This window comes from Microtus pennsylvanicus, chromosome 5 (genome assembly GCF_037038515.1).
Source record: "Microtus pennsylvanicus isolate mMicPen1 chromosome 5, mMicPen1.hap1, whole genome shotgun sequence".
NCBI lineage: Eukaryota > Metazoa > Chordata > Mammalia > Rodentia > Cricetidae > Microtus > Microtus pennsylvanicus.
Window position 1 is genome coordinate 95183279 of NC_134583.1, and position 18010 is coordinate 95201288.

The window sequence follows — 18010 nt, forward strand, 5'->3', positions numbered from 1 at the left end:
GAAGTGGGCAAACCCTCTACAATTGAGCTATGGCCGTAACCCTCAGTTTTTGCTTCATTCCTTTTTATTATGTTTATTTTTTGTTTTTATTATGTTTATTTGAGTGTATACTAGTGGTGCACAAACATGGCATAAGGTATATGTGAGGTCAGAAAATAATATGCAAGCAAATCAGTTCATCCACCAGAGGCACCGATTCCTTTTACTATATCATACCACTGACGCTATACCTTTATTTTAACATGTATAAATATATCAACACTTAACCCAGAAAGTATGGAACAGATCTACTGTTTCCTAAAGGTGACAATATTTAAAGAAAATGATCCAACAAAGGTCCTCATAAATTAGGGAAGATTAAATTAGGTACAAGTATCTCAAGAGAAGGTCACAGATCATTGGTTATATTTAAAATAATGAAGGATACAGTGAAGAAGGAAATATATTTTCAAATTAGTTATACAATTCCAAATCTTAATGAACTGTTCTTCACAATGTTCTTTGCTGGATAAGTTTTCAAAGTATATCTTAAACAAGAATGTTTGTAGATAATACAAGTAGTTTTCATGTCTATGATAGTTTAGTTTAGAAGCAGACTATATAGTTAGAAATTCAAGGGCTGGGCGGCTTTAATCCCAGCACTTGGGGTGGAGAGGCAGGTGGATCTCTGTGAGTTCGAGGCCAGCCTGGTCTAGAAGAGCTAGTTTCAGGACAGGAACCAAAAAAAAAAAAAAAGCTACAGAGAAACCCTGTCTCGACAAATGAAAGAAAATAAAAGAAATTCAAGGCAAATGTAATTAAGTCCCATAATTATAATAAAGAACACCTGTGGCAATCACTGCCTTCAAAAAAGTTTGAAGTACCATTTGCACCTCTTCCATATGAACAAAATGCCTGACCTTACCCAGTTAAAGGATATCATTTTAAATGTAGATTCTGCTCTGTATATAAATTAAAAATATAAAGACAAGAACTTTTTTTGTATTTTTTATCTGACAATAATAAGCTAATATAAATTTTATTTGTACATCTTCTCCTAGATATATTTCATATCAACTCACAGATTACTTTCATGGAGAATACTTCAAAGGTGAGTGAATTTATTCTTGTGGGGTTAACAAACACCCCAGAGCTCCAGGTTCCTTTATTTATCATTTTCACTCTCATTTATTTGATCACACTGACTGGGAACCTGGGCATGATCATATTGTTTCTACTGGACTCCCGACTCCACACGCCCATGTACTTCTTCCTCAGCAACCTCTCCCTGGTGGACTTCATTTATTCCTCAGCAGCCACTCCCAAAGTAATGGAAGGGTTTCTCACACAAAACAAGGTCATATCCTACAACGCATGTGCTACTCAGATTTTCTTCTTGATAGCCTTTGCCACTGTTGAAAGCTTCCTCCTGGCTGCAATGGCTTTTGACCGTCATGCAGCAGTGTGTAAGCCCCTACATTACTCAACCTCCATGACAAGGACCACATGTGTCCTAATTGTTACCTGTTGTTACATCAATGGATTGCTCCAATCCTCCATTCATGTTGCTTTTACTTTCCACCTCTCCTTCTGCCATTCCAATGTGATTAATCACTTTTTCTGTGATATTCCCCTAATACTTGCTCTGTCATGTTCTGATACCCACATAAATGTGATTATAGTCTTTATGTTGGCTTCATTTGATGTTGTTTTTGCTCTCTTGGTTATTTTGAACTCTTACCTACTTATTTTCATTGCTATCTTGAGGATGCATTCAACAGAGGGCCGAAAGAAGGCCTTCTCAACCTGTACATCACACCTCACCACTGTTTCTCTCTTCTATGGAACAATCATCTTCATGTACTTACAACCCAACTCCAGTCACTCCATGGACAGAGACAAAATGGCATCTGTGTTTTACACCATGATCATCCCCATGTTGAATCCTCTGGTCTATAGCCTGAGAAACAAAGAGGTCAAGAAGGCATTCAAAAAGTTTGCTGGAAAAGTACTGTCTTTACTTGGCTTAATCAATTAACACATTTGTTTCAAGACTTGAAATCTTTCATTGTGCCTGTACTGTTTAAGAATATTTGACTTGTAATTATTTCATATCTGTCATTTACAATTGAATAATTTTCCACAGATTACATCTACAACATTTCTTTCTATTCATTGGTTGAAGTGATTGTAGATAGTACCCATTTCCAAACTGTTGTGAAAATAACATCAATAAACACAGCTGCAAAAGTAACAGTTTAACATGATGTTGACTCCTTTGGTCATATATCAAGGCATAGTAAAGTGTCATTGTAAGTATAGTAGAGCTTAATTATATCATTTTTTATCATTTTTAGAATTCTTCACACAGATATCCATAGTAGCTACACAAATTAGTTAAAAAAATCACTGACAATAAATTATATTTTCATTTTTCTTGCACCCCAATTAGCATTTGTTTTCCTAACTCCTTGGTACAGGATGGAATATTGTAAAGTACACCAATAACACAGAGAACATGCCAACAATAATTGCCATCTCATAAAACTGAATGCCACTATATGTCAGAGTACATCATCATTGAGAAAATGGCATACTGAATTATATATACATATATATTCAAATTATATAACTCATAGAGGGTATAAATATATATTTCAAAGAACTTTCTATATGATGAAATCAATAAAGCAAATAGCATAATTGCATGTGGATTATAATACCAAACAGATTCTCAAAAGATGATATACATAGACAAGAAACACGTAAGAAGTCTTCAAATCCTTTGTCATCAGGGAAATTGAAATTAGAACTATTATTGATTTTATCTTATAGTAGACATATTGGCTAAGATCAATAAAACAAATGACAACAAATGTTGGTAAGAATGTAAAGAAAAGACAGGAACACTTATTCATTGATGCTGGGCTAGAAACTTGTACAGATATTTTTGGAAATCAGAGTGGTGCTACCTTATGAAGCTGGGGATAGGTCTACCTCAAGTCTCAAATTGTACCATGTTTGGATATTTTCCCAAATGATCCTATGTCGTACTTTAGAGATACCTGCTTATTCATGTTCACTATTCCTCTGGCTATAGCATAGAGGTACATAAACTAGTGAATAGGTAAAAAAATGTGGCCCATTTATGTAAAAGTATATAATTCATTTGTTGTGAGAAATAATTTTATGAAATTTTATGTAAATCATCAAAAGTAGGCTAACCCAGAACTGAAAATAATTCTGATATCATACATATGTATATACGTGTGTGTGTATGTGTGTGTGTGCGTGTATGTGAATCTTAGCTTTTAAAAATTCCTCATGGAAATTGTAAACATCATAAAGTACTGGTGATTCTCCACAACCTTTTCTGATGACATTTACATAAGTTGATATCTTCATCTGGTCCATTCTCCTCCATGATCAGAAAGTACCATGGAAGAGAGGTAAAAAAGATTGTATTAGTGAGAGGACATAAAGAATGTGGTCTACTCAATTAACAAATCAGGGCTCAGATGCACTCAAAGAGACTGAATTAATGAGCACAGGACCTGCAGGAGTCTGCACAAGTTTGCTAACTATATGTTATGCCTCTTTTCTGATTGTTTTTATAAGACCGTGAGAACAAGAATCACCAACCAACACTGGATATTCTTAGGAATTTGGTTGCTCTACACAAACTGATGAAATGCCCCATTGCTAAAGACAACATCTACATAATTTACTGAACATTGAAAAGTGGACCTGACATTAACATAGAGCATCTTCTGTGTTTTCTAGGTATTATTGGGATTTTAAGTTCCATCTTTGTCTTAGTTGCAGTCTTCTTTAATGTTTCTATAATCAGACTGAAACCTATTTTAAAGTCTTGGATTGTCTTCTTTAACTTTGATCAGTCTCCTGGTTTTGCTTTTATTACTCATGCGATTGGTATCCTTAAGGTCTATCTTCTTAACTTCATTTACCCATTTTTTGTATCTTCCTTAGACTTATTGAATTCTTTAATGAAGTTTATGATTTTATTTGTAAGCTCTGTGTCCTGTGGTTCATATTCAAAATTCCCATTTTTTTAAGTATTTCTACATATCTGAAAAGTTTTATTGAAAAGATACTGGCCTGAAAGTTCAAATTGTTGGTATATTTGGAATGATAAATGGCATTGTGAATTTCTTTAATTAGTCTTGGGCACAAAGCAGGATTTGTGAGCAGGTGAGACTAGAAGTTGGAAATATCTTGGATGGAATGAATTCATTTGGACAGAGGGGATTGAGATGGGGCTCAGTATTCTCCCTACTGTCCAAGCCTAGAGTATGTGGGTAGATATGGTTTTATAGATGCGGGACATGGTGTAGGAGGTTCCTATGTGTTAAGAGATATCTAGAGAGTGTCCTAATGAGAGAATAGAGATCTTTTTTGGTGAAACCAAGGGAGAAAGTCTACGATAGATACTATGTGGTTGGAGCTTGGACTTGTTTCAGTTTTATTTTTGAGAATGTGTGAATAGGTAGTTCAATCGGCTAGTCTCTGCATAAGCAAATGAGAAATTAGAAGGTTGACGTTAAGAGTGGCTCGATGAAGTACAGAATTTACCTATGAGAGGTTCCATACAGAATCAGTTCTAGTCCATATAGAAGCCTAGAGTTTAGCTGAAGTGTTAGTATTATTGGTCAGAAAAGATAGGGGCAATGGTTGTGGAACCCAGGCTACATCCGGAGATTACAGAGATTATCTCAACAGGGATGTCAGAGAAAATTTCATGGAAAGGCCCTGGAGGATAATATGGGATGCCTCAAAGTTTCAAATGAAGTAGAAAAACATATACCTAAATGATATACTTTGTGTCAAGAAAAACAAGTTTTGTTCCTGATTTCAGTGGGATCACTGGGAGTTTCTGAAAGACACTTAAGAAAATGTTCAACATCCTTAGCCATCAGAGAAATGCAAGTCAAAACAACTCCGAGATTCCTTCTTACACCTGTAGGAATGGCCAACATCAAAAACACTGATGACAACTTATGCTGGAGAGACTGGGGGGTAAGGGAACACTCCTGCATTGCTGGTGAGAATGCAAGCTTGTACAGCCCCTTTGGATATCTCAGAAAATTAGGAAACAACCTTTCCTCAAGACCCAATAATACCACTTTTGGGTATATATCCAAAGGATTTTCAATTGTGCCACAAGGACCTGTGCTTGACTATGTTCATAGCAGCATTGTTTGTCATAACCAGAAACTGGAAACAACCTAAATACCCTTTGACTGAAGAATGGATAAGAAAAATGTGGTACATTTACACAATGGAGTACTACACAGTAGAAAAAAATTAACATCTTGAATTTTGCAGGCAAATTGATGGAGCAAGAAAACATCGTTTTTGAGTGAGGTAACCCAGATACAGAAAGACAATTATCACATGTACTCACTCATAAGTCATTTTTAAACATAAAGCAAAGAAAACCAGCCTGTAATTTACAATCCCAGAGAACCTAGACAACACTGAGGACCCTAAGAGAGACTTACATGGATCTAATCTACATGGGAATTAGAAAAAGACAAGATCTCCTGTGTAAATTGGGAGCATGGGGACCTTGGGAGAAGGTTGAAGGGGAGGGGATAGATAGGGAGAGGAGCAGAGAAAAGTATAGAGCTCAATAAAAAAAAGAACAAAAAAGAAAATTATCAGTATGGCAAAAAAGAAAAGAAAGTTTCCTGTTTGCAAGGCTTAAAATGAAAGAATAAAATGTTCCAGGGCTATCTTTTAACTTTTGAGAAAATATGTGATCAGTATAGGTTGCTAAACTTTCTTAAGTAAAAAAATTAATGAAACATTCAACCTGCTTATGGAAGACCTGTGATTAATAACTGGAGGCTGTTCTCTTTTAGCTCTTCTTCTATTCCCCAATGTCTGTAAATGATATTACACTAAATCCAAACAATATCCTCTATTGTCGCTAGCAAGATAAGGCTAAAAGCCAATGTGGGTTGATAAGTCTCAAGAGATATTGCTCAAGTGTACTGCTACCCCTGAGATACATTTATAGTTTGATCTTTCTGCTGTGATGTTGGCATTAATACAAGACCAGATTCCATTCCTTAGCAGATATCTACCAATGGAAAATAAGAACAGAAAGATTCTTTTATTGATATAGATATTAGGCCAGTGATGTGGACATGAAATATTTCAGACCTCTTCTTTTTACTCCTCTTGGTCTGTTCCTTCCAAGACAGTAAGTATTAAAAATACTTGTGTATCTCTAGTCTGAGCTAGAAATAGAGTTAAACTATCTGGTTATTTTTGTTTCATAAGTGCAAATAAAAAATGAAGCTAATGTCTTAAAAGTAAGGCAGGTAGGACACAGAGCTATCATTATCGATAATAATCTTATGTTTGACCTACTGTGCTTTACACTATGAGGCTGCACAAGGGCAGCAAGCTTTTCTGTCTAAAAATCTTTAGATTTTTTTGTGATTATTTCACTCCAGAGGAAGATCATGCTCTAATTTTCTAATATTGATAACGTTCGACAGGATTAGAAGTTCACCAATTATAGCTCATTTTTAATTTCAGAAGGTTGTATTACTTTCAACCTCAATTTAAAAATATCAATTACTGGGTCCCTTTTCCTGAGGGTATCAAACTCTAGACATTAATATCATGAGCTAAACATTGAAGAAACCAAGAAAATATGAGCAAGGCCATAGAAGGTAGCAGACATGATTTGCATAATTTAAAAATTTTAATATCTTTTATAGCTTGGGAGAACTTACACTTTACTTATAATGTACTTGAAGATACTTCTGGGAATTAGGATTATTTTCACCTCAGTCATTTTAAAAGTATATAATTACAACATCTGGTGTCTTGAATATAAAATAGTATCAGTACAGAGGGAGGAAAATGCACACTATTCCAAAGCTAAATGTTGATCTCAATTTAAGAGGCAGGCTCATATGTAAACATAGCTGCATAATCAAGTGTCATCTAATCCAATATGACAATGTTACAACGTGGTACACCGTGAAATACTTCATGTTTGAGGTTACATATTATGTAGAGAGAACAAAAGTAACTCTTCCCTGGCTTTTACTTTATCTCTCTCAAAAACAAATGTAACAAACTTCTCTGATGGTAATAAAAAATATCATCCTCTGAAAAATATAAGGCCCATTACATGTAAAGAAAGAAATTAAAATTGTTTCTACTTTTTGAAAGAACTATGTTTTTAGGTTTCTAGGAACCTGCACCATTTATAAACTTCACAAATAAAATGGCCCATGAATAGTGATCATCTGATCAAAGGTTCAAAGTAAAAATTCTAAGAAAAGTCCTTATCAAATTAAATATAAAACTGAATATCTATGGGGCAGTACCCTATATCAGTGCATAGACACAGCTAGGGCATTGAACTTGGTTAACTGTCAGGCACTGGAAATGAATTATATATACTTTGCTACTAACATATAGTAATTGCATTTTCCTATATTGTTAATGCTTCAAAGTAAGACTTTCATGTATCTTTTAGACAGGTGTGTTTGAAAATTATTGAAAATAACAGGTCCTTTGTGGGTTACTAAAATAAGAAAACTGAAATAAGCCATAAATTTAATAGGGACCCCTAATAGGAGCAAAGAATTAAAAGTTTCTATTTTCTCTACTCCCAGATAATGGCTCTATTTAGCACTTTTCAAACCAAAGTCCAGTGTACTCTCCATCACACTAGAGAATACTGTTTTGTGAATAAGAGAACTTAATCATACTTAAAAATCACTGTGTTAAGTTCTGAATAGAATTTTTTTTTTACATTTCTTCTTTTCATTCTAGGAACCTGTCACAATTCCCAAATAGCACTGATGCAGAATATTTCGGAAGTGATGGAATTTGTTCTTGTGGGATTAACAGATGTCCCAGAGCTGCAGGTCCCTTTATTTGTCATCTTCACCTTCATTTATTTGTTCACACTGGTTGGGAACCTTGGAATGCTGGTGCTGATTATGATGGACTCCCGACTCCACACTCCAATGTACTTTTTCCTCAGTAATCTTTCCTTCGTGGACTGTGTTTATGCTTCAGCAGTCACTCCCAAGGTAATAGAAGGGTTTCTTACAGGATACAAGATCATATCCTACAATGCATGTGCTGCCCAGATGTTCTTCTTTGCAACCTTTGCTACTATTGAAAGCTTCATTCTGGCCTCAATGGCTTTTGACCGTCATGCAGCAGTGTGCAAACCCTTGCATTATTCCACCACGATGACAACTACAACGTGTGTTCTGCTTGTTTCTGGTTCTTACATAAATGGAATCTTGCAATCTTCCATTCATGTGTCCTTTACTTTCCAACTTTCGTTCTGTAATTCCAATGTGGTGAATCACTTTTTTTGTGATATTCCCCCACTACTTGCTCTTTCTTGTTCTGATATCTACACAGATGAAATTGTGCTGTTCGTGTTGGCAGCATTCAATGTCGCTTTTACTCTATTGGTTATCTTTACCTCTTACCTACTTATTTTTGTTGCAATCCTGAGGATGCAGTCTGCTGAGGGCCGAAAGAAAGCCATCTCCACCTGTGCATCCCACCTCACCACTGTTTCCATTTTCTATGGCACAATTATCTTCATGTACTTACAACCCAGTTCCAGTCATTATATGGATACTGACAAAATGGCATCTGTGTTCTACACCATGGTTATTCCCATGCTTAACCCTCTTGTTTATAGCCTCAGGAACAAAGAAGTCAAGAATGCATTCAGGAAGTTTCTTGGAAAAGCGGTATCTTCACTGTGATTCATCAATTTAGTGTTACATGTTTGAAAATGATGTAACACTTCATGTTATTTTTGTTGATGAATATCTTAAAATCATTATTTCCTGACTTTAATATTTAATATTTCTGAACATATTTTCATAGATAAAGCTACTTCTATTCATTCTTCTAGGATGGGATATTCTGTTATAGAAATTAGTCATTTCACTCTGAAATTCAACATTGTAATCATATATACTATAATACCTCATAGTGCCACCACATCGTCTGTATGAACTACTGTATAATTACTTCCTCTGGAGTGAGAAATTAGTTTCTTGAGAATGGAGATAGCTTTAATGTCTCAGGAAATAAACAAAAGTCACAGCTCAGACATCTCCCAAAATTTAAAAGATTCAGGATGCTAATGAAACTCACCAGGTTCCAGAGCTCAGAAGGTAACAATACTCCCATAGTCTGATACAGAGAATGATAGTGGCAAGCTATTGATATCTAATGGAGACTATCAAGTCACACTACTTGAAATTTGTTTATTGGGTTCTAGTAATTCATTTTACCCTCAGTTGTCAGACATGGTGATTGGACATTCTAATGGTGCTTCTATGTTAGTTACAACCACATTCCTGTAGATATCTCATCACACATACTCATGTAAGTCAAAACAAGGTCTAAACTCATTGTTCCAGAAAGACAAACCTGCATTATCTATTCTATCATTGGTAACCTCTATGGGTTTCTTGAACTTTATTTTATATCTCAGGACAGTTACAAGAAACCACTTTGATGAAAAATCATGAATATATATATATATATATATATATATATATATATATATATATATATAGAGAGAGAGAGAGAGAGAGAAGAGAGATCAAGAAATAGTATAGTTTCAAATATATTGTACAAGTTCTACTACTTTCATGAGTGTTATATACAATCTTTTGTCATATTTATCCCTTCTCTCTCAACTTTTCTTCTCTACCCATCTATCTTTATGCACATTTTTTTCTCCATTTAAGACCAAGTCAAACAGTCCTTGATGTGTGGCCATCCAGTAATGTATGGTAAATTAGTATTGACTACGCTGTTAGAGAAAACTGTTTCTTCCAGCAGTTATTAGGTGGCAGTACCTTCATGGCCAGTGGTACGGTTATACACATGTGTTCTCTGACATTTTCAGTTTGGTTATTTAGTTTGATAATTCCACCTTCATTTTAATTTTAGTGCCCTTCAATATTTCTATCCCTATACTGATATCAGTTTTTTATTGGTTTTTATTGAGCCCTACATTTTTCTCTGTTCCCCTCCCTTCCTTTCCATCCTCTTCAGTCCTCTCCCAAGGTCCCCATATTCTCAATTTACTCAGGAGATCTTGTCTTTTTCTACTTCCCATGTAGATTGGATCTGTGTATGTCTCTCTTAGTGTCCTTATTGTTGTCTAAGTTCTCTGGGATTGTGATTTGTGGGCTGGTTTTCTTTACTTTGTATTTAAATACCACTTATGAGTGAGCCAGTGTGGCTATTTCTCAGAAAATTAGGAAACAACCTTCCTCAAGACCCAGTAATACGACTTTTGGATATATATCCAAAGGATACTCAATCATGCCACAAGGACATGTGCTCAACTATGTTTATAGCAGCATTGTTTGCCATAGCCAGAACCTAGAAACAATCTAAATGCCCCTCAACTGAAGAATGGATAAGGAAAATATGGTGTATTTACACAATGGAGTACTACACCGCAGAAAAAAATGACATCTTGAATTTTGCAGGAAAATGGATGGAACTGATACCAGTTTTTGAATACCATGCTGTTTTTGACATTGTACTCTATTATTTGTTTCTGTTTTCTTGGGCATCTGTTGGGTTGTTATTGCTATTCATGTTAATTTCACTGATCTGCTTGCTAATGTCTTCTTCAAACACTTTGAAACTTTTGATAAGTTTATAATTATTCTTTCAATTTATTTGTTTTGGGGTTCATTCACATCGTTTTCCTTGGAAGATATTTCTTTAGGGAATTGCATTTTATGAAATGTATACATTTTTGGATTTGCATACTGTCTCTGTTTCTGTAATGATTTCTAAGCATGCTGACTTCTTTTTTGACTCTGTGTCTTATACGGGATTCTTGGCTGCCTTAAGCTGTGTGACCTGGGAAAGACCGCAGAGCTGGAAACAGCATGAGTAGATGAGTTTCCAGCGACTCATCAAGTTTTGTAGCCATACAGATGTGTAACCACTGTAAGCCTGGAGTTTGGTACAGTGGAGGTGATCTGAGTCAAGGAAACGCATCAGCCTGCAAAACCCTGAAATAGGATCTTTCCAAGGCTTGGAGGCGGAATGTTGCATAAGCAACTAGAATAGGAGAAGGGGAGGGGAACAGAAACACGTGTATGACTACAGGTTCTCTGGAAGCAAGTAATGCTGGTATGAAGTGAGTTTCAAAGCCATAGCAAGAGACTGAGGGAAGGGCAAACAGCTTCCAGACTAGGGGGACTGGGGAGGAGGGGAATGGAGGGAGAGCAATGTAGTCTACCTGTTTATGTCTCATTTTTCTTTTCTTCAAATGGATGGTTCATTTTTTCCAAATATGAATACATTTCACTTTAAACTATTTCTCTGAAATGTTTATGTATAAATATTATCTTTTTGTTATTTTCACATTCAACTTCTTCCAGCACCTACTGTCTCTCAAATTCTTGACTTTCTCTTCTTTAATTTAATATAAATTGTACATAATACATATATGCTTAAACTATTATATCCATTTAGTCATGTATATACATATATGTACATATTGTGTATAAACATGTATGTTTATGTGTATTATATAGGACTGACCCAGATTGCATAAATACATATAATACATAATATAGTAAATATTTATAAATATATATAATATTTATATATAAATATATATGTATCTAGGACTTAACACATGGGATTGTATAATCTATTTGGGGGCTTTTCACAGAAGAAAACCTATTCTTCTCAGGAGAAATTTCCATTTCTAATTTTTAAATTAAATAACAATTGCAACTGGAAATTATACTTGACTAATGAATAATAATTTGCTTGAGAGGTAAGCCTCTAGGCTCCCATTTGTAGGACTCAGCTCTCTTGGCCCTTGCCTGGGGAGGAACATCCCATTTTCCTGCCCCCACTCATCAAGCCCAGGAGACCCCTAGCAGCCTCCATACACCAGCTTCCATTCCCCACTGCTTCTATAGCCACCAGAGCCTTGGCCCAAACTGCCGCTGGAGAAGCAAGCTTCTGGGATCCTGCTTGGAGGCCTCAGCTCTCTAGGTCCTTGCCCAGGGAAGAACATCCTATTCCTCCACTCCCACTCAAACTGAGAAGTGGGTCTTGAACCTGGGATGTCTGTAAGGTAAAGTGAGTACACGAACACAGGCTATCAGCTGCATTGCAGGTTCTTCTTCCACCCCAAGCTTCAAACCTCCGTCTTTTATTGTAAATTTTACACAAGGAAATTGATTCTATTTTTATGTCACAGGTTCACACAAAGTACAAAGATTCTTTGAAATTAGAACACAGTCATTCTTCATCACATTTCCCCAGTTCCCAAGCCCCATGCCAGCCACTATATTCTTAATTTTTAGCTGAGTTACATATAAAACAACTTCTGAGACTTTTACCTCAGAGGATACTTGCAGTTTGCAGAAGCATTATAGTTCAGTAAAATGGCAAAAGGTTGCTTAAAAAACATTTGAAGATTAATCCCATGATAAATACAGATGGATAACTGTTCTTGACCATGTTGACAAAAGGAAGAAATTATTGCACTTTAAATGAAAAACTATGTAGAAAAAAATGCATTTATATAATTTAATTTTTTATTTAATATATCATTAAATAATTTGTGTCTTCTCTTTTCTTAAAGTTCTCTAAAATACTTCTCTTTGTTATCTTTCAATTTTGCAGCCTCTTTTTTCTTGATTATTGTCACACATATATAACAATATATGTATATAGCATATATAAATATATGCATATATTTATAAATGTATGTGTGTGTGTACCTAAATAAACCTGGTCACTTTAATTTCACTCGTATATGTGTTTTTGTGTTTGATTATTATTTTTTTATTTTATTTTTTATTTTTATTTTTTTGTGTTTGATTATTTTTATTGCATGTCTAATTGCTGGGCTTTTCCCTGCACAAGACTATTTTACACTTTCAACATTCTTGAATTGCCTTGGCTTCTTATGGTAGGGTTGAGCCCTCATGTTCTTTGTCATGTTCACCTCGGGTTGTTGATCTTGTTTCTCTCATATTTCAGCAGTCATGGTGAGACTTTATGGGTGTACTTTCAAATTTTAAAGAGAAAAAATTACTTACTCCTATTAATTTGATATAAACATACTACAAAAAGATCACATTAGCTAAGAAAAACATAGTGTATATTTTAATAACTACAAAACAATACTTTGGATTTTTCATATCAACAGGTACATTTTAAAAACGAATAATGATAATTTTACTGGTTTACACAATGATTATAGCACCATGTATATGTGTCTCACTATATCTCAAACTTCTGCACATTGATGAATATATATATATATATATATATATATATATATACATATATGTTGATAAATTTGTAAAAGGGATTTATAAAGAAAAATCTTAGAAGTGATCTGTGGTGATAAGAAAATTGGTATTTTATTAAAATTCAGCTAGAAAGAAAAAAATGATGTCCTAAAACCAAGTGACAAAGCTAATGACCCTGGATGGGTACCTGCTCCTGAGAGTCTATGGAATTTTGTTTTTATTTTCTAAGTTAATAATTAGAGTCCCTTCCCTCTAAGCATCTATTCTCTCACATCCTCATAAGGACTTTTCACAAAAATTCAAAACTTCTTGATGTCTCTATTAAGGTCATAATAAATAGCTAACAAGGCATCTCAATTCTCCAGAGATACCTACTTTCTTATACTTATTCTCCTGAGACTATAAAGAGCTTGAAACCTCTGCCTTGATACTGACAAAAGTACAAGCCAGAAGTCTGTTCTACAGCCGTGTTTTGCAGAAAGGAAATCAAAGCATTCTTTACAATAAATTCCTAGGTGTGGATGCCAGGACAGTACTCTAGGCATGAAGCATTTCATTCTCCATTCCCTTTTGACACTTGTCTGTTCCTAGAACAATGGTAAGTATTATAATATGTAACAGTAGTAACTTACAACTGTAAGGGACATGAAATCAAGCCATTTTTTATTTTCTAAGTGAAAAAATAGAAAATAATGCCAAAACTTGAATATCCATACTATAGACAGACTGTGAGTTATTTTCTCTTTTTTGTTTCAATGTTTTTCCACCATTGTTTTACATTGCTTTATATTGTTTACATTTTGATGCTCAGGATCAGATGATTCCCTTTCAGAAGCTGCTAAGGCGATGGCTACACTAAAAATAAATCCAATGCACTGAAGCTTTGAGGTAGGGAGAAAATCACATTCAGTTAATAGATATCCTTATATATCTTCTCCTTTATTGAATAAGAATTATGTTTGCTGCTGAGTGTTAGTATGTCCCAGAAACCAAGAGGTTTCTCTCGGGTTGAGGGTCTTTCAAAGAGAAACCAGTAGCAGTCATATGTCATTTGAGCCACTGTGGAGGTAGGTCAATCATCTATGCCATGTGATATGAGTTGCTGAAGAGTACCGGTTCTCTATAGAAGCATGAAAGCAATTTTCTTATTTTCTCTCTTCTCTCAAAACACAAAGCAAACAGACATAGTTAATGGTAAATAAGGGAAAACATTAATCTATGTGAAAAAGTTTATGGCATGAAGAGAAAGTGGGTATATATTTGCTCAACAGTTTTGAAAAATTGTTTCCTTACATTTTGTCCTGCTGAAATGTATGAAGATACCATAAAATATCCTATAAAAGTGCTAACATTTAAAAGGAAGAAGAGCACACCCACATTTCTGAATCTAATTATGGGGTCTAATTAAATAGATAGAAAACTTGTGTGTGTCTCAATCAGACTCCAAGATCACTGTATATCTTTAGAGTGGTGAAAGATATACCAGACATGCAAAATTCGTTTTAAAGATTTTGTGCAGATATATAAAAGTCATACATCCTCAGTCTCTACTGCTGACTAAAGTTTCAAGGTTTATTTTATACACAAATTCATGAAAGTATTAAAATTAATAATGATGAATATTGTATGATTTAATGGAGTAAGAAACACCTTATTTAATGGAAATAGAATGGGGTCACACAGATATATTGGCCATCTGTGGTAGCAAAGAAGCTCTTTGTCCATATTCACTATTTCCACATGAGCCCACTGCCTGCAGTTCCCCAGAATGAAGTTCATCATTTTCTAAACAGTGTCCTTCACAAGAATAACTGTGTAAAAACCTTTGTCATAGATTATAATTCTGGTGATATTTAAATAGTATGTAATTTTATTTATTTTAGGAACTCATCATGATCATTGCCAAATGACACTGATGGAGAATATTTCAGAGATTACAGAATTTATTCTTGTGGGCCTAACAGATGTCCCAGAATTGCAAATTCCTTTGTCTATTGTCTTCACTCTCATTTATTTGATAACACTGTTTGGGAATCTTGGGATGATCATGTTGATTCTGATGGACCCCCAACTCCACACTCCAATGTACTTTTTCCTCAGTAATCTCTCCCTGGTGGACTGTGTTTATGCCTCAGCAGTTGCTCCAAAGGTAATGGTTGGGTTTCTCACAGGAAATAAGGTTATATCCTACAACGCATGTGCTACCCAGATGTTCTTCTTTGTAGCCTTTGGCGCTATTGAAAGTCTGATTCTGGCCTCAATGGCCTATGACCGCCATGCAGCAGTGTGCAAACCGCTGCACTATACTACCATCATGACAAGTACCACCTGTGTCCTAATGGTCGCCTGCTGTTATATGTGTGGAATCCTGCAATCCTCCATCCATGTTGCGCTTGCGTTTCACCTTTCCTTCTGTCATTCCAATGTGATTAATCACTTTTTCTGTGACATTCCTCCCTTGCTGAACATTTCTTGTTCTGATACCTACATAAATGAGATTACACTCCTTCTCTTGGCTACAATGGATATTGTTTTCACTCTTGTGGTCATCTTGAGAACGTACATGCTGATTTTCATCACTATCCTGAGGATGCATTCAGCTGAAGCACAGAGAAAGGCCTTTTCTACCTGTTCTTCTCACCTCACTACTGTATCCATCTTCTTTGGGTCACTCATATTCATGTACTTACAGCCCAGAACTCATCATTCCATGAACACAGACAAAATTGCGTCTGTGTTTTACACCATGGTTATCCCTATGCTGAATCCTATGGTATATAGCCTGAGGAACAAAGATGTCAAAAACGCATTCAAGAAAGTTGTTGGAAAACTAAATTCTTCACTGAAATTAGTCGTTTAATTCTGATTTATTTTTCAAGCATCTGAAACTTTGAACTTTTATCTTTAAAGAGTAGTTTATTTGTGAGTACATATCGTGTTTGTCTCTCTGGGTCAGGTTTACCACACTCAGGATGGATTTTTCTAGTTCCCTCCATTTGCCTGTAAATTTCAAGATGTCATTGTTTTTTTCATAACTAAGTACTTAATAAGTGGACAATAGATGTAAATCAAAGGATAGCCATCATTAATACATGACCCCAGAGAAATTATGGAACAAACAGAACCCTAAGAGAGATATACATGGATTCACTGGGAAGGGGAAATAGACAAAAACTCCTGAGAAAATTGAGAGCATGGGAAAGAGGAAGGGAGGGTGGGTAGAAAGGAGGGAGAGGTGAGAAGGGGTGTGTGGAGGAGAACATGAGGAAATGGGATGGTCTTGATAGGTAAAGAAAAGAGAGAGAGAGATTAAGGAAGAGATATCTTGGTTGAGGGAGCCAAAATGGGGCTATCAAGAAACCTGGCACTAGTGAAATTCCCAGGAATCTACAAGGATGAACACGACCATAAGCAATAGTGTAAAAGATAACTGAACTGGCCTTCCCCTATAATTTCATTAATGACTACCTTAGTTGCCATCAAAGAAACTTCAGTCAGCAATTGATGGAGGCAGATGGATAGATCCACAGCTAGCACTGGGCCAAGTTCCTAGAGTCCATTCAAACAGAGGGAGGAGCGATACTATGAGCAAAGGGGTCAAGAACATGATAAGGATACCTACAGAAACAGTTGACCTGAGCAAATGGCAGTTCACTGACTTCATCAGGGAAACCTGCAAATGCCCAAACTAGGGTCAAAGAATGTGGGTGACAGTTGTGTGGCTGAGGTAGTTTGTGGGTCTACTGGTAGAGGCACCAGGATTTATCTGTAGTGCTTGAACTGGCTTTTTGGAGCCCATTTTCTTTGGAGGGATATCTTGCTCAGACTTGATATAGGGGGAGGGCCTTGTTCCTGTCTCAAAGTGATATGTCAGACTTTCTTGACTCATTATGGAAAGCCTCACCCTCTCTGAGTAGTATATGCTTGGGTGGGTGGGTGGGTGGGTGGGTGGGTGGAAGGTGGGGAGAGCAGGAGGAGGGAGCATGGGGAGGAAGGACTGGGATGGGTATGTAAAATAAGAAAGATTGTTTTAGAAAATAAAAAAAACAATAAGTATTTCTTGTCTGTAATTTCTTTAAATATTTTTTTAAAAAAGAAAAATCTGTCTTCATGTATTGGTAATATGATTAATTTATAATGAATTGGAGTGTATCTTAGAATAAATAAGATTTCAATTTAGTTTTTAAATCAGTATAATGCTAGAAAATTCACATGCAATGCTGCTTCTTAAATTGGCAGGATGTACTTTGCAGGTTAAACTTAATGTATGTATGAAAATTTTTATTTTCAATTGTTTTATATTATCGTTATTAGTTATAATTATTTATTTATTGGAGAATACTTACATAATTTCCACTTCCTTTTTCTTCATCAGAATCATGGTATAAATTTCTGTTTGCTCTCTTTATAATTCATGGTTTCATTTTTCAGTAGTTACTAAAGTTCAAAATAAATCCATAATATTTATTTTTTTTCCGGTTTTATTTATTTTTATTTTTTTTATTGAGAAAATGAGAAAAAAAGTTGCCACCTCCTCCCAGCCTCCCATTTCCCTCCCCCTCCTCCCACCCTTCTCCCCCTCCTCCCACCCTTCTCCCCCTCCCCCCACTCCTTTCCCCCTCCCTCTCCAGTCCAAAGAGCAGTCAGGGTTCCCTGTCCTGTGGTAAGTCCTAGGTCCTCCCCCT

At 35.5% G+C, this 18010-nt stretch overlaps 3 protein-coding genes across 3 annotated transcripts; all 3 read left to right on the top strand.

Annotated features, from left to right (window-relative positions):
* Positions 1–1069: 1069 nt before the first annotated feature.
* On the top strand, positions 1070–2017 carry LOC142851127 (olfactory receptor 5B12-like). The gene has a single exon (XM_075975035.1). The coding sequence runs from the start codon at positions 1073–1075 to the stop codon at positions 2015–2017; it is 945 nt and encodes a 314-aa protein (XP_075831150.1). The 5' UTR covers positions 1070–1072.
* Positions 2018–7829: 5812 nt separating this feature from the next.
* LOC142851128 (olfactory receptor 5B12-like) lies at positions 7830–8765 on the top strand. Its single transcript, XM_075975036.1, has one exon. It carries the CDS (start codon positions 7833–7835, stop codon positions 8763–8765), a length of 933 nt encoding a protein of 310 aa, XP_075831151.1. The 5' UTR covers positions 7830–7832.
* A 6466-nt stretch (positions 8766–15231) lies between these two features.
* LOC142851396 (olfactory receptor 5B12-like) lies at positions 15232–16185 on the top strand. Its single transcript, XM_075975248.1, has one exon. The coding sequence runs from the start codon at positions 15232–15234 to the stop codon at positions 16183–16185; it is 954 nt and encodes a 317-aa protein (XP_075831363.1).
* The last annotated feature ends 1825 nt before the right edge of the window (positions 16186–18010 follow it).

Excerpts from the sequence above, each read along its gene's own strand:
- LOC142851127 (XM_075975035.1), top strand. The coding sequence starts at position 1,073 with ATGGAGAATACTTCAAAGGTGAGTGAATTTATTCTTGTGGGGTTAACA.
- LOC142851128 (XM_075975036.1), top strand. The coding sequence starts at position 7,833 with ATGCAGAATATTTCGGAAGTGATGGAATTTGTTCTTGTGGGATTAACA.
- LOC142851396 (XM_075975248.1), top strand. The coding sequence starts at position 15,232 with ATGACACTGATGGAGAATATTTCAGAGATTACAGAATTTATTCTTGTG.